General features: G+C 52.3%; 1 protein-coding gene across 2 annotated transcripts in view; it reads right to left on the minus strand.

Moving 5' to 3' along the window:
• Nucleotides 1-14,006, minus strand: part of Syn3 (synapsin III) — a 427,730-nt gene that overhangs the window by 58,485 nt on the left and 355,239 nt on the right. For both annotated transcript variants that reach the window (XM_046429615.2, XM_058574327.1), the window contains exon 7: nucleotides 1,071-1,133. In XM_046429615.2, the coding sequence (XP_046285571.1) occupies nucleotides 1,071-1,133 (63 nt within the window). The remainder of the gene's footprint in view (nucleotides 1-1,070; nucleotides 1,134-14,006) is intronic.

A 14,006-nucleotide genomic window follows, 5' to 3' on the forward strand; every position in this document is an offset into this window, starting at 1 on the left:
TAGTTGCTATAACATACTGTATATGAACAAATTTATGACTCTGAAAAGTTCTGCACTGAAAACTTACTTTAACACAATTTTTCAAATCTATTTGAACAAAATAGATCCTAACCTCCTGAATAATTGCAATTTTTGGAATATAGTATCGTCCCTTGGTATCTGTGCAGGATTGGTTCCAGGACCAGTTCTACAGAGACCAGAATCCACAAATGCCCAATTCCCTTACATAGCCTGGCACAGTATTGATATATAACCTGCACACATCCTCCTGGGTATTTTAAATCTAGATTACTTACAATACCTAAAAGGCTATAAAAATGCTGAATAAGTGATTGTTACACTGTATCATCTAAGAAATGATGTCAAGAAAGCAGTCTGCATGTTGAGGACAGATGCAATTTTTTTTTTTTTCCCTGAACATTTCTCTGTGTTTGGTTGAGTTCATGAACATGGAACCCATGGACCTATAGTCCCCACGGCCTCCTCTGGTTTCTAGTCTGGTAGAACTTTCACCAAAGGAAATTAAGTTAGTGTTGTCCAGGGATCTCAGCCTTGACACATTGACATGGGGCTGCATAATTCTCCTGGGGGACCGTCTCATGCACTGCAGGGTGCTTAGCAGTGTGCTGGCTTCTACTTGGTAGGGGCCAGTAGCATCCTATCCCCCCACCAAATTGTGGCATCTAAAATTGCCTCCAGATATGGCCACCCCCCCCCCCCGGGCAGCAGACCCCCAACTGCTGGTCTAACCTGGCTTCTGAGTGCGGTCTTCTTTATTCCCGGTGATCGCCTCTCACCTGTCTAAGCAGTCTCAAAACTGCCCAGCATGCCAATCTATTCTTAGGGAACAAGGAGCATTCTCCCACAGCAGAAGAACGCGCCCGCATCACGCATGCCCTCTTGAGTCTGCAGGGAGAACTCGTTTCAAACACCGCTATTGCAATGAGACACCAAGAGAGGTCGGATGGTGACTCGCTGGAGGTCACAGATACCCAGGGAGCAGAGGGCGGGCGACAGGTGCCCTGGGGAAGCGGGGAGTGTGTCCGCGGTCATCGACCTGCTTCACCTACCTTGCCCATTCCGGCGTGGGCGTGTCCCAGCTTGATCACCACCGGGAAGTGCGGGGCTGTGAGCTGAAAGAGGCAAGAGGAAATCACCTGTTAGCATCTCAGAGCATGGTCACCTGGGCTGTGGGCACTTCCTGTTCTGAAGTCAGGTTCACCCATCTGATGCTGCCCTGGGTCCCCACGGTCATGCTTTGTGGGTGGCCATCCTGCCGTGGCTCACGCATCCCACCCACCCGCGCTTTTGGCTTCCGAAAGGGAGCTCTGAGCTCTTCAACCAGCCTGTCTGGGGCACCCGTCAACCCACAGAGACAAGAAGGTCCTTCATGTCGCTCCTGTGCCTTTGAGGTGGGTTGTTGATTTCTGGAAGTCTATTTTGGGTTGCTTGAAGGCAAAGTCCCCACACCCCATTGTGTCATGATAATGCCACTCCCTTCCATTTAGATGACCTCCAGCCAGAGGTCACCACGACCCACGCTCTGGGCTGCACAGATGTTCTGATGCCTGTCATTGGAGTGTCCCCTGGCAGAGCTGTCTGTCCTGTCACACCAGGGCACCGAGGAGCCCAGCTTTCCCTCTGGGTGGCTAGTGCCTGGTCGCTCATGTCGTAGCTGCTGTCACTGCTGCAGGAGGGTCCCTATAGGTCACGAAGCCATTCTCTGGAGCTCATCCTTCCACTCCCAGGTGGCCCCGGGATGCAATCGGGGAAGGCAGCTTGTTACCACTTCACAGACAGGGGAACTGAGACTCAGCTCAGCAGCTGGGAGGGGTGAGCTGAGGACTTGAACTTGACCCTGCTGGACTCCACACTTGGGGTGAACAAGCTTCCTGTGGTGGACTCCGAGTAATCCCCCTCCCCCACACCAGGCTACGGGTCACCACACCCTGGTGTCGAGAGCAAGCACACGCATTAAGGAAGCAATATTTGATTTTGACTCCAAAAGCAATATGCACAAACCAAGAAATTGGGAAAATAGAATAAAGTGGTAAGTTTAAAGAAGATTATGACGATCACCCTCAGACTTCCAACAGTTTCAGTGTATTATATGTTGGTCTTTTTTTTTTTTTTTTTTTTTAAAAAAAACCCATTATGTGTTTCTCTCTTGATTTGTTCTGTTTTTACAAAATTGGGAGTGTAGCACATATCCAGTTTTATTTCCTGTTCTTTCCACCTAATATTATGTGGGAGAATGTCCCCGGCTGTTATTTGTTAGTTTAATAGGTGTTATGAAATGCTTCACATATGAGAAAAGCCTCCATGAACCCTGTTGTGGGCAGCACCTTGCTTAAGAAATAAAACAAAGAGAGGAAGCCTCTGCTCTCATTCTTTCTATCACACTCTCCCCTCCCGTCCCACAGGTACCCCACATATGAATTCTGTGTTTATTAGTCTCTTGCATTTATTCATAATTTTCCTATTATACATACTTCCCAAGCCATGGGTCACACATTTTTAAGCTTCGTGTCAGTGGTACCAAAGAGTCGATTGCATGTCTGTTTCCACATGCTTGTGAGATTCACGTGCGTTCATAATGTAACTTGGACTCATTTTCCTGCTGCATGGTATTCCATTCCTTGGATACGTTACCATTTACTCGTTTTCTGCTGATGAACATTTAAGTGATTTCTGTTTTTCCAGTTACAAACAAGACCACTGCAAACCCTCTTGAGTTGGACCTCCTCTAAGCACGTGGGATGTTTCTCTGGGGCACATCCATAGGGAAAGAATTGCTGGGTTTGGGGGACGCTTGTCTCCATGGTCTAGATGTTGCCAGATTGCTCTGCAAAACGGTTGTAGCAACTTAGGCTCTAAAGGGCAGAGAGAGGGAAGTCCCACTAGCGGGGGTTCAAAGTCTCACATCTTACCCATCTCATCAGTGTGAGAGGCCGAACCCAGGGGTGTATTTTTATCCAGGGGCTTTTGTTCCCCAGCCATCCATGCAGACTTTAAGCACCCCCGGGAGTCCAAGGACTTGGGATTTCACTCATCTCATTTTAAGGGGGGGGGGCTCGAGGTGGAGGAGAAATGGGTGTTCTTCTCCCTTGACCCCCACCATGGACACTGGTGTGCCAGAGGCCCTGCCATTTGCTCTCTGTTTAACCTTGGGCTAGCTATTTATCCTCTCTGAACCTCAGTTTTCTGACCTGCAAAATGGGGCTGATAATGCCCAAGTCCCAGGATTGTTGGGAGGAGAGACAAGGAATGTAAGATGCTCAGCTCCCGATGATGCTAACCTGGCATGTAAAGAGGGGGGCAGGGAGGAGATACCGTGGGGAGGTGGGAAGGGGCAGGGAGACTGGATAATGGAGGAAGGAGAGTGGAGACTGTGGCCTCACAACCTCTGATAACACTGGAGGGAATGAACCGAAGACACAACCAGAAAAATCAGAAGCTCACACCAGAGGGAGAGGCCAAGGTGAAGACCATGGGTCCGGACAGGGGGTGGGCATGGTGGATAGGGTGGGCCGCTCAACGAGGTTTCCTTTCTTTCTTTCTTTGGTAGCAGGGAATGAACGCAGGGGCACTCCACCTCTGAGCCACATCCCCAGCCTGATTTCGTATTTTATTTAGAGACAGGGTCTCACTGAGTGGCTCAGTGCCTCCCCGTTCCTGAGGCTGGTTTTGAACTCGAGATCCTCCTGCCTCATTCTCCTGAGCTGCTGGGATTATAGTCGTGTGCCCCGTGCCTGGCTAAGTTTTCTTTTCTTAAGTGACGCTTTTGAATTGAAATGATAGTGTTAAAAGGGTTATGAAAATGAGAGATGAGGTGGACACAACCCCATCATTTAATCAAATCAGTATGTATGGGTCCACGCTGTTTTATTGTCCTCATTTTTATGCCCAATTAGAAAATCCAGGACAGTCTACGATGTTAGAGAGAGAATTTTACATCTACCTCATCACTTAATATTATACCATCAGTATTTTCCTATTTTTGCTGCAGACATATTTCTTAGCTCTCCTCCCCGCAGCCCCAGGTCACTAATCTTGCTTGTTTGGTGCATCTGATGTCCACCCCCCAAGGTCACCTGCTCCCTCTTGTCAAAAGTGGCCATATGGCTGATTGAGGGTGATTTTTCCCCCCCAAAAATAGCTCTCAAATCCTACCAGGCACACCCCTCTTCCAAGTTCACAGGAGCGGTCCTAACCCCACAATTTTATGACTGCGTAATATTCCACATCTGAATGTTCTGAAATCCTTCCCAAAGCTGCTTTCCTGGTAATGGGTGTCTGCAGTATCCGTCCTCTCTCTGTCCCCATCCCACTCTGCTCCCTACAGGCAGGACGTCTCTTGGAACCTCTGGACCCAGGTCCTCATGAACTTGAGCTAGTGTTTTGCTTCCTGGAGGCCAGGCCAAGAGCTTTTCTAAGGGAGACCGGCAGCATGTGGCGATGTTGCACTGTCAGTTGTTGGAGCGCAACAAGTGGCAGTGGGCATGGCCTGTGCACTGGGGAGCCCACCCAGGACATCTTCTCCTGGGCAGGCGTGACTGGGCTGAGTGTCAGTGAGGGCCGGGGAGGGGAGCCAGGGACCACGAGCATTAGCGGCTTTCCCTGCCCCTCGTCACAGGGAAAAAGGCGGAGGCCAGCCGTCGGTGCTGCTCAGGGCCACCAGGCCTCCCCCTACCCTCCCTCCGGCTGTTGAACGGGTTTCAAAGGCCCCCCCCCCCATTTCCACCTTTGCCACTTGCCAGCCGCTCCCCAAACACAGACAGGTCACAGAGGACAGAGCATCTTGTTGGCTGTTTTCTGTCTTCCTTTCCCAGCAAGAGCTTCATTTGTTGGAGGCCAGGCCAGCCTCCCCCAGGCCCGTCCATCATGGGCCCCCAGCGCTGCAGAGTCCAGCTGCCCCTGGGGGAGGCCTGGCATCCTGTGGGGGGGGGGGAATCAATTTTTGAAAACAGAGATCTCCACCCTGCTAAGGGCGTATTCAAACGTATCCCCAGAAACTGCAGTAGGTGGGGGGCCTGCGTCCCCGCAGGGTGCTCCGTGGGGAGATCAGAGGCAGAACAATCTAAGCCCAGAGGGTGGTGGGCCACCCTCGCCCTGGAGCCCCGGAGCTGGACAAGGAGGCCCTCAGCGCCTGGCCCAGCTTCCCACCCAGGGAGGCGGGTCCCCCCTAGTCTGGGCTCTGGCACTGGGACCATGAGCAGTGTCTGACCCTGGCTAAGTGGCAGTGTGACGGTGTCCCCCAAGGTTCTCCTGTGGGGCCCTGGTTCCCAGTGCACTGGTGTTGAGGTGGAGGACCTTTAAGAGGTGGGGCCTAGGGGAAGGTCACCAGGTCACTGAGGTGCTCCCTCAGAAGGGATTAAGTCGTTCTCGTGGGATTCCGGGGCTAGTCCTCAAGAATGGATTGTGAGAAATAAGCAAGCTCCCCTCCCCTCCCCTCCCCTCCCCTCTCTTCCTGCCTCACCCTGTGGTGGCTTCCTCTCCCATGTGATCCTGCCACTGTGATGCCACTGTCCCAAGAGCCTCACCAGAGCCGAAGCCGATGGGGCCATCCAATCTCTGACTTTCAGTTCCTCAAACTGTGAGTGCAATAAACTTCTATTTACTGAGTACCGGCCTCGGGAATTTCATTATAGTAACAGAAAACAGACCAATATAGTGATGGAAAAAGCAAAGCCAAGAAAAACTTGGAGGAACTCACTGACCAAAATCAAGGACGGAAGTCTCCCTGAAGAAGTCTGGAAGAGGTGGAGGGGGAACGGGGCCTCCGCTCTGTGACTATGAGATGCTGCCTGACCTGGCTTTTGCCTGCCTCTTCTGTTTCATCTTGTACTTTTCCATCCTCCCAACTTCAACTCTTGGCTACACGTTATGTTCCAACCCACAGGCCTTTTGGTTCTTTACTAAGTGGACCATGTTACCTGAAGCCTCAGGACCTTTGCTTATGCTGCCCTTTCCCTGAAAGACCTTTCCTAACACTCTTCAGTCCCTTCTCATACTTCACGTCTTTATTGAAATGCTCTGTTACTGGACAGCCCTCCCTGGCCACTGTTCTAAAGGAGGTGCTTCCCACTGCCTGTCTGTTGTATCCTGAACTCTTCCTTCATGCGCTAGTCACCAGTTGCATTTATATATTCATTTCTCTGTTGTCCATTTCTCTGCTCTCCTATAGGTGTTCTGAAGGCAGGAAATGGCTTGTTTTGCTACCACTGTGGCTCCTGGCTCCACACAAGATCCGGCACACAGCAGACACCCTGAGGGCAGCATTGTGAGTCACATTTCCATTGCTGTGACAAAATACCTGAGAAAAATAGCTTTAAATAGCTTTATTTTGGGACATAACTAGCAGTTTCAGAGGTTTTGAAGTGGGCACCCCCTTTCTCCATAGAAAAACCCTCTTCACCAGGGCTGATTTTAGGGCTATCAGCAAAAGAGTCTCTGAGAAAGAGTCCAATGTAGATAAACTTCCTATTATTGTGTTGCCCCGTTGACTTGGCCACTGGCCGAGAAGATACCAGCACTCCAGGTGCTGGACACCCCCGACTAGTTTTTCACAAACATATATCCAGTAAAGTACTTTGTAGAAATGTGCAAACAAGGCCTCTGGCCTTGAGCTGGGCTTCACAGAGCTGTCTACATTGTTAAGATAAGTTACAACTGGGCCCATGGTGACAGCTGGCAGGGGAGGAAAGAGAGGGGAGAAGAAGCTCTCCCCTTCTCAGGTGCTGTCCTCGAAGGGTTAACTTGCCCAGAACAGGGAGAGAAAAAGCTGCTTTTATGTGAACTTCTGCAGACTGTGAGCTTCTGAGCCCCTCCCCTTACACACTGGGGATAAAACTCCAAAACTCCCTGAACTCGGGGTTCAGGGGCTTGACTGATTACAGCAAAAGCTGTGCCCCCTGAACCTGGCTGCAGCCAAACAAAACTGTTTCCTGCTGTCTTGGGTGCCCTGTCTCGGCTGTCCCTACAACAGTTTCAGTTCACGGTCAGCTGACGCATGGCCTTTGGGCCAATGGCAAGGCAGAACAACATGGCCGGAGCATGTGGTGGAGCAGTCGCTCGCGGTGTCCAGGAGGTGAGAAAGGAAGAGGATGCCTGAGTGGTGTCTGAACATCCCCTCAAGGGCACGCCCAGTGGCTGGATTCTTTCCCATCGGCCCGCCTCCCCCCAGTTCCACCACCTCCCTCCAGCGCCTCAGGCTGCAGAGGAGATCTTTGATGCCTGGGCCTCTGGGGGACACACCAGGTCTGAGCTCTAGCCAGGGCTCAGTTTGGTGACTGCCCGTTAGACGGAGCCTCCCAGGACAGGAGGGGGGTCCTGAGCAAAGAGAGTCAGAAAGACCCTGTGGGACAGGGTCTGGTAAGGCCAACTCCAGTGGAAGGTTTCTTGGGGAGAGTTGTGACTTTGGGTGAGGGAGGACGAATGGGGAGTGACAAGCTTGTGAGGGACCCAGTCACCAAAGGTGGGAGTGGGGACAGTATCTGAGGTCACCGGACAGCTATGGAGGGTTTGGGCACATGGGACAGCCACCCACAAAGCAGGTTCAGGAAGATTCTTCTGCAAACGGCTCTGGTTCCTGAGCACGTTGTGTGCCAGGCCGGTCTCGGGGTGCTGTGGGGAGGGGGCACCTGTTTTTTTATTCCCTTTTTATACAAAGGAACATGAAGGCCAAAGGGGGCGGAGTTTCCTGCCTAAAGTCTCATCAGGAAGCCACAGAGCTGGGCTGCACCAGAGCCCCCATCCCGCCTCTGATGCTCTTGGCTCCCGTGTGCCCAGACTGTGCCCTCTGGATTTGGCTGGAGTGGGGATACTTAGGACAGACCGGCCACTGGTAACCGAGTGAGGCAGGGTGAGGTGGCAGCAGCTCCGACTTTGGACTCAGAAGGACCCACGCTCACGTCTGTGGGCCGTCGGGCACGTCACTGAGCTCCATGTGACTCAGTTTCCACCTCCCCGGTTAGAAGATCATTTAAACCCCACCTCTGTCACTGCAGTGTCAGCCACAGGGACTCGGTCCCTGACTCATCATGGCCAGGGCAGAGGCGTGGGTAGAGTTGGGGGGTGTCCAGGGCCTGGCATGTGACAGGTGGCAGTTCATGTCGTCCCCGTGCTGTCTTCATCTCTGGTCTCGGGGTGAGGTGACAGGGGTGGGTGGGCCGTTGTGGGAGGCCGATTGACAGGGCTCCCTTGCCCCTTGGATACAGAAAGGCCCGGGAAGCAGGAAGGAAACCGGGGCCTGGGGGGTGGGGCGCAAGGCTCCTGGAGCCTTTGGCAGGAAGCGGAGGCCCAGGAACGGCACAGCTAGAGGCACTGCGCACAGATCCCTCCAGGGAGTGGAGCAGCCGCACGGCTGCCCTGTGAACTCTGCCCTGGTCGGTAGCATCTGACAGACTCCTCGGAACTTAAGCATTACAAGTGAAGAAACTCCGGTCATGAGGGAGAAGGCCCTTTGCAGTCCTTTCATGTGTGACAAATCTACAAAATACCACCTGGTCACGTGGCGGACAAAGTAGGTCAAGATGAAACTCCTGCCCATGGCCTCCAGGGCTCTGTGGGGTCTGGCCTCTGCCTTCTTCCCAGGCCCGGTCCTTCCCACGCTCCTCCATCGGCCTCTCTGCCCAGCCTCGCTGGCTTCCTTCCACACCCTGGGCACAGGGCCTTTGCATGTGCTCTTCTTGTTTCCTGGAAGGCAGTCCTGCTCCTCTTCATTGAGTCAACTCTTAACCTTGCTCAGGTCATAGCTCCAATGTCCATGCCTAGGTCACCTCTCTCCTGCTTGGCACTTCCATCGTTTGGATTCATCTGTGTGCTTGATCCACAAGTGTCTGAGGCCCTCCCTAGGCTGCAAGCGTTCTGAGAAGCTGTGGGTCTCATATCCTGATGCTCATGACGGACCCTCAGGCCCCTCCTGAGCTGCAGACCCGCCTCCTGGCCTGGCCCCCCGGTGGTCCTGCACCGGCTACTCAACACCTCTGACTCCACATTTCCAAACAACTTCAAGAACTTCAAGAACATTCTTCCACCTGGGTTCCAACCTCAGGCAGTGGTCCCACCCCCCACCGGGTGCCCAAGATAGATATCCTGCCTCCTCCTCCATCCTCGCCCAGCCACGGGTCTGGCACGCAGGCAGCCCCGGGACTGTCTGCTGAGCGAACTCCACAGGCTTCCTGCCCGGCTGAAGGCTCTCTGCCCCTGGGATTCCACCTCAGAACCCTCCATCACCTCTCCCTCCTCAGTGTGTCTTGGAAAAATACCGGCAGCATATTTAGAATAATTAAGCTAAACCTGCCCACCAAAGAGCAAACATTCCTTTCTCTTAGGTTTCCTGTTTCCCTGAGAAACGGAATCATCAGGAATAAACAACCTGATAGTATTTGTCTGTAAATAGGCTTTTCTGGTTCTTGCCTGCGTGATGTTTATGGTGTGGAACAGGCTCAGGCGGCCAGCCTTTCTCCCACGAGGCCCTTCCCTAGGGATGCAGACAATATCCTCATGGGGGGCTGAATGACCCTGAGTGGCAGGCTGCAGGAGACCCCCCTGGTCCAGCCATGAGAGCCATAGGATCTCGAATTTCCTGGGTTTTCCATCATAATGTGCAGTATGTATTATTTATTTTTATTTTTATTTTTTTTTGTACCAGGAACTGAACTCAGGGCACTTGACCACTGAGCCACATCCCCAGCACTATTTAGTATTTTATTTAGAGACAGGGTCACACTGAGTTGCTGAGGCTGACTTTGAACTTGTGAACCTCCTGCCTCAGCCTCCAAAGCCGTTGGGATTATAAAGTCTGTACCTTGATAGGAAAGTTCTAGAACCATCTCTAAGTGGAGAAAGTGCCCTTTGCAATTCAGGTGATCCTTAATATGGGCACTTACAAGCCTCTTCTTGGTGGCTTCAGGAAATAGCCAATCATAACCGGGCTACTCCAGCATCCAGTTCTGGACTTCAGTTTATGTTCCCACATACAGTGTCCTAAGATTACAGCACCGAGGTTGCAAAGGTGGACTTGGCGTTGCAGACGGCAAATACTGCTTCCCTGGGGCATAGGCAAAGGACACGCCCCTTGTCTGGTTCAGGGAAACTGTTTGCAGAGTGCCATGGAATGAGTGGAAGAGTGACCACAGGCTGGGAGCCGGTGGACCTGTGTCTAGGCACCACTGGTGGCCTCCCTATGCCCCCCCCCTCCAGCAACGTTCTGAGCTGCTCAGGTCTCTGTCACTTCCCTGTAAACGGGGGTGAGCGCTCCAGCGCAGGACATCACTGTCAAGATGAGAGTCTGTGTGTGAAGCACATGTTACACTTATCTGGATCTTGGACAGAAGTTCTTTGGGAATAATTTAAAATGACATTCACTTAAAATCCATCTGAATAACCCCCAATTACCACTTGCTTCAGTTATGGATATTTTTTTTTAAATAAAAGATTTTCTTTTTTTACTGCTGTTTCTTATAAAAATCTAATTTGAAATTATTTGAAAACTTATCAGTTCATGGATATAATGGGTTTATCTGACATTCCTTACATGCGGAATGGTTCTATATGCATTTCCTACGTACAACGATACCCAGACTCTCATTGCGACACCCCGCCTGGTTTTCATCCCTTAAACCTTGGGTAATCTTTTATTTAACACCATGACTTCTGATCTCTATAGTTCTAGTGATACTGCCTGAATTTTCTTTTTAAATAAAAGCTTTCCTGAGATAGAGTTCACATACCATAGAATCCACCCTTTTAACATGCACCATGAGAGCCGGGCACAGTGCTGCCCACCTGTAATCCCAGTGATTTAGGAGGCCGAGGCAGGAGGATCGCAAGTTCAAAGCCAGTCTCAGCAACTCAGTGAGGCCCTAAGCCCTGATCTCAAAAAAAAAAAAAAAAAAAAAAAAAAAGCATGATTTGGTGTTTATATTCTATTCACAGAATCGAGCCACCATCGACACTATCTAAATCCAGAACATTTTCATCAGTCAGAAAGAAACCCTGCCACCACGGCCAGTCACTCCTCATTCCTGCCTCCCGCCAGCCCCTGACAACCACTGACCCACTTTCTGTCTCTGGATGTGCTGATCCCCGACATTTCCTGCACACATGTGCTCCTGCTGGTGACGGGCTCCTCTGCGGGGGCTTTCAAGATTCCTCTGTGCTGAGCAGCCATCAGTGCTTCGCTCCTTTTTATTGCTGCATAATCTGTTGTATGAATGGTGTTTGATTTTTAAGTGTATTTCTAAATCAGTTAATTAATCAGTTAATTTACTTGCTTTTGTGGCACTAGTGACCAAGTCCAGGCTCTTGCAAGTGCTGAGCACGTGAGTTACACCCCAGCCCCAATATAATAGTGCGTCCCTTGATGGGATTTCCTGTGTCTGCAGACCCTGAGGGCAAGTCCCTGTAGGTCTCTAAACTGTGGTCCATCCTTTGACAACATCCTAGATGAGACATCATTACAATAGCCCCTTGACTTCCCCTCTGGGCAGGAGGAGGGTTTCACTGGCTGATTCCGGCTGGAGGGACTGCATCCTTTGGTGGCGCGGGGCTCAGACTAGATCTTGAGTGTCACCACTGGAGCAAGGACTATCTCTGCTTTCAGCTCCTTCTTAATGAACCTCGTCATCCCATGAATAAGCTGATACCGCGACAGGGTCAGAGGGAAGAATGTTTCAGGCCGAGACACAGTAATCAATGTGTGTTTGGTTTTTGCTTTGCATCTCCTGACACAGAGCTCCCTAGACCCTGTCACCCCTGAGTGACAGGGATGCTTGGAGCATCTTCTGTTCCAATGGCAGCCTCCTGGATAGCTCAGGTGGGCACTGGTCTCCGATGGACCAAGCCATGATTAGAATCCGGGAGCTTCAGCCCCACCTCCGTCCTTGAGAGGAGAGGGTCTGGAGGCTGAGTGGGTCACCCATCGTGCCTACGTGTAGTGACCTCCAGAAAAAATCCCTCAGCTGTGGGGTTCAGAGGGCTTTGGTGAACACACCCTGTGCCAGGAGGGTGGAACACCCCGATGTCCTGGGGGCAGGAGCTCCTGTGCCTGGGACCCTCACGGACCTCACTCGGTGCACCTCTTTATCGGGCCACCCTTTGTTCACTCTGCAGTGTCCCCTGTAACAAGCCAGGATGGCGTTAGCGTCGTATGGGCTATAGGTACATGATTCCTGTAACTGCAGCTGTCTTCCTCCATCACTTTTGGAGGGAGAATCTGAGCCAGGAAGAATCAGGGGTCCCATGTTAAAGGTGGGCAGGGAGTGGATGGGCTGTATCTGCAGCAGATGGTTGTGTGTGGGCATCAGGAAGGGACATCCAGAGAGATGGCTGTGAGCCCAAAGAGAATGATGGACAAGGGCCCCTCTGGCTCTCTCCTGGGCTGGGGCTCAGGCAGCTCTGCTTATATGGCAGAGTGATACGACGGTTCCTCCAGGGTTACTCAGCCACCAAGACCCCCGACTCTTCATCATACTGCACCAGCCCCACCCGCTGCCCCAATCCGTACAACAGAGCGACTTCATTGCACAGAGGAAGAAACGGAGGCCCCCAGAGCAGAGGCGGGGCAGGGTGGAGTTCAGTTCACACCCTCCTGTTGCGGGTCAGGCTGCTCTCCTAGACATTTCATGAGAAGTGAGAGTGGAGGGCGGTGCCTCCCTTTGTAAATAAGAAAATGTAGGGGGAGGTCCCAAAACAGAGTTGCAAAACCAAGACTTCAACTTAGGGGTCAGGGCCCTGGGAGTCCAGCGTCCCATGCAGCCAGTCTTGACCTCAAACGAGTGCTACAGAGCACACGCCGCGCACCCTGGAAGCCGCTTACTGCCCGGGTCCCACCGCAGTGCCTGGAGGACTAGGGGTGGGGGGTGGGGGCATGGGCAGGACCCGGGTCCCACCCCGCTCTGCCTCATGGAGCCTTTCAATCTGCAAACGCCACGAATGTGGGAACAGTACTGTCCAGCGGGGAGAGCAGCTGTGGGCGGGGGACAGCTGTGGAGGAGGGACTGGACTTGGGGTACTAATAGGATAGAAGTTGTCCTCAGAGGCTGGCCATGGGGGCGGGGGGTTAAACAGTCAGAAACAGGACGGTGTTCAAAGACGGGGACAGTCATTCCCCTCATAGGTGGGGCTGGGGGTGAGTGGGGTCCAGGCTCACCTTCCCCCTCCCTCCGGCCGACCTGGCCCGGGGCTGGGCAGACAGTGCAGCCCTGGAGGCAGGAGCCTGCTGGTGGGCGGGCTCCCCCACACAAGGGGACCATAGGTCACCATGGCCTGGCCCCGGCATTCCAGAGGGTTCTGGGCCAGCTGCAGGGGAGCAAGGTCAGGGATGGAGGGGCACCCAGGGGCCTGCTCTCCTTCACAGGGAAGCAGGAGGTGAGGGTGGGCAGGAGCCGGGGCAGCATGGCAGAGCTGGTCCCCATCTGCCACTGTGGGGCCTATGGCTCAGGACCAGAGGGAACCTTTCAGAAACTACCAGGACGTGGCAGAGGTGGGGCTTTGTGACCAAGGGCAGTGTGTGTCTGGCTAAAGAGGCCCGGTTAAGAGAGGATTGCTGCTTGGTGCGGTGGTGCACGTCTGTAATCCCAGGGACTCTGGAGGCTGAGGCAGGAGGATCTCGAGTTCAAAGCCAGCCTCAGAAAGAATTAAATTACAACAGATGGGGTAGAGAGAGAAGATGGGAGGGGAGGGGAGGGGGGATAGTAGAGGAGAGGAAAGGTAGCAGAATACAGCAGTCACTAATATGGCATCATGTAAAAATGTGGATGTGTAACCGATGGGATTCTGCAATCTGTATTTGGGGTAAAAATGGGAGTTCATAACCCACTTGAATCGAATGTATGAAATATGATATGTCAAGAGTTTTGTAATGTTTTGAACAACCAATAAAAAAAAAAGCCAGCCTCAGCAACTCAGTGAGGTCCTAAGCAACTCAGCAAGACCCTGACTCTAAATAAAATATAAAAAAGGGGTGGGGAGGAGGCTCAGTGGTTAAGTGCCCCTGTGTT

This window comes from Marmota monax, unplaced genomic scaffold (assembly GCF_021218885.2).
Source record: "Marmota monax isolate L192 unplaced genomic scaffold, Marmota_monax_Labrador192_F-V1.1 WCK01_AAM20220418_F8-fsc00051, whole genome shotgun sequence".
Classification (NCBI taxonomy): Eukaryota; Metazoa; Chordata; class Mammalia; order Rodentia; family Sciuridae; genus Marmota; species Marmota monax.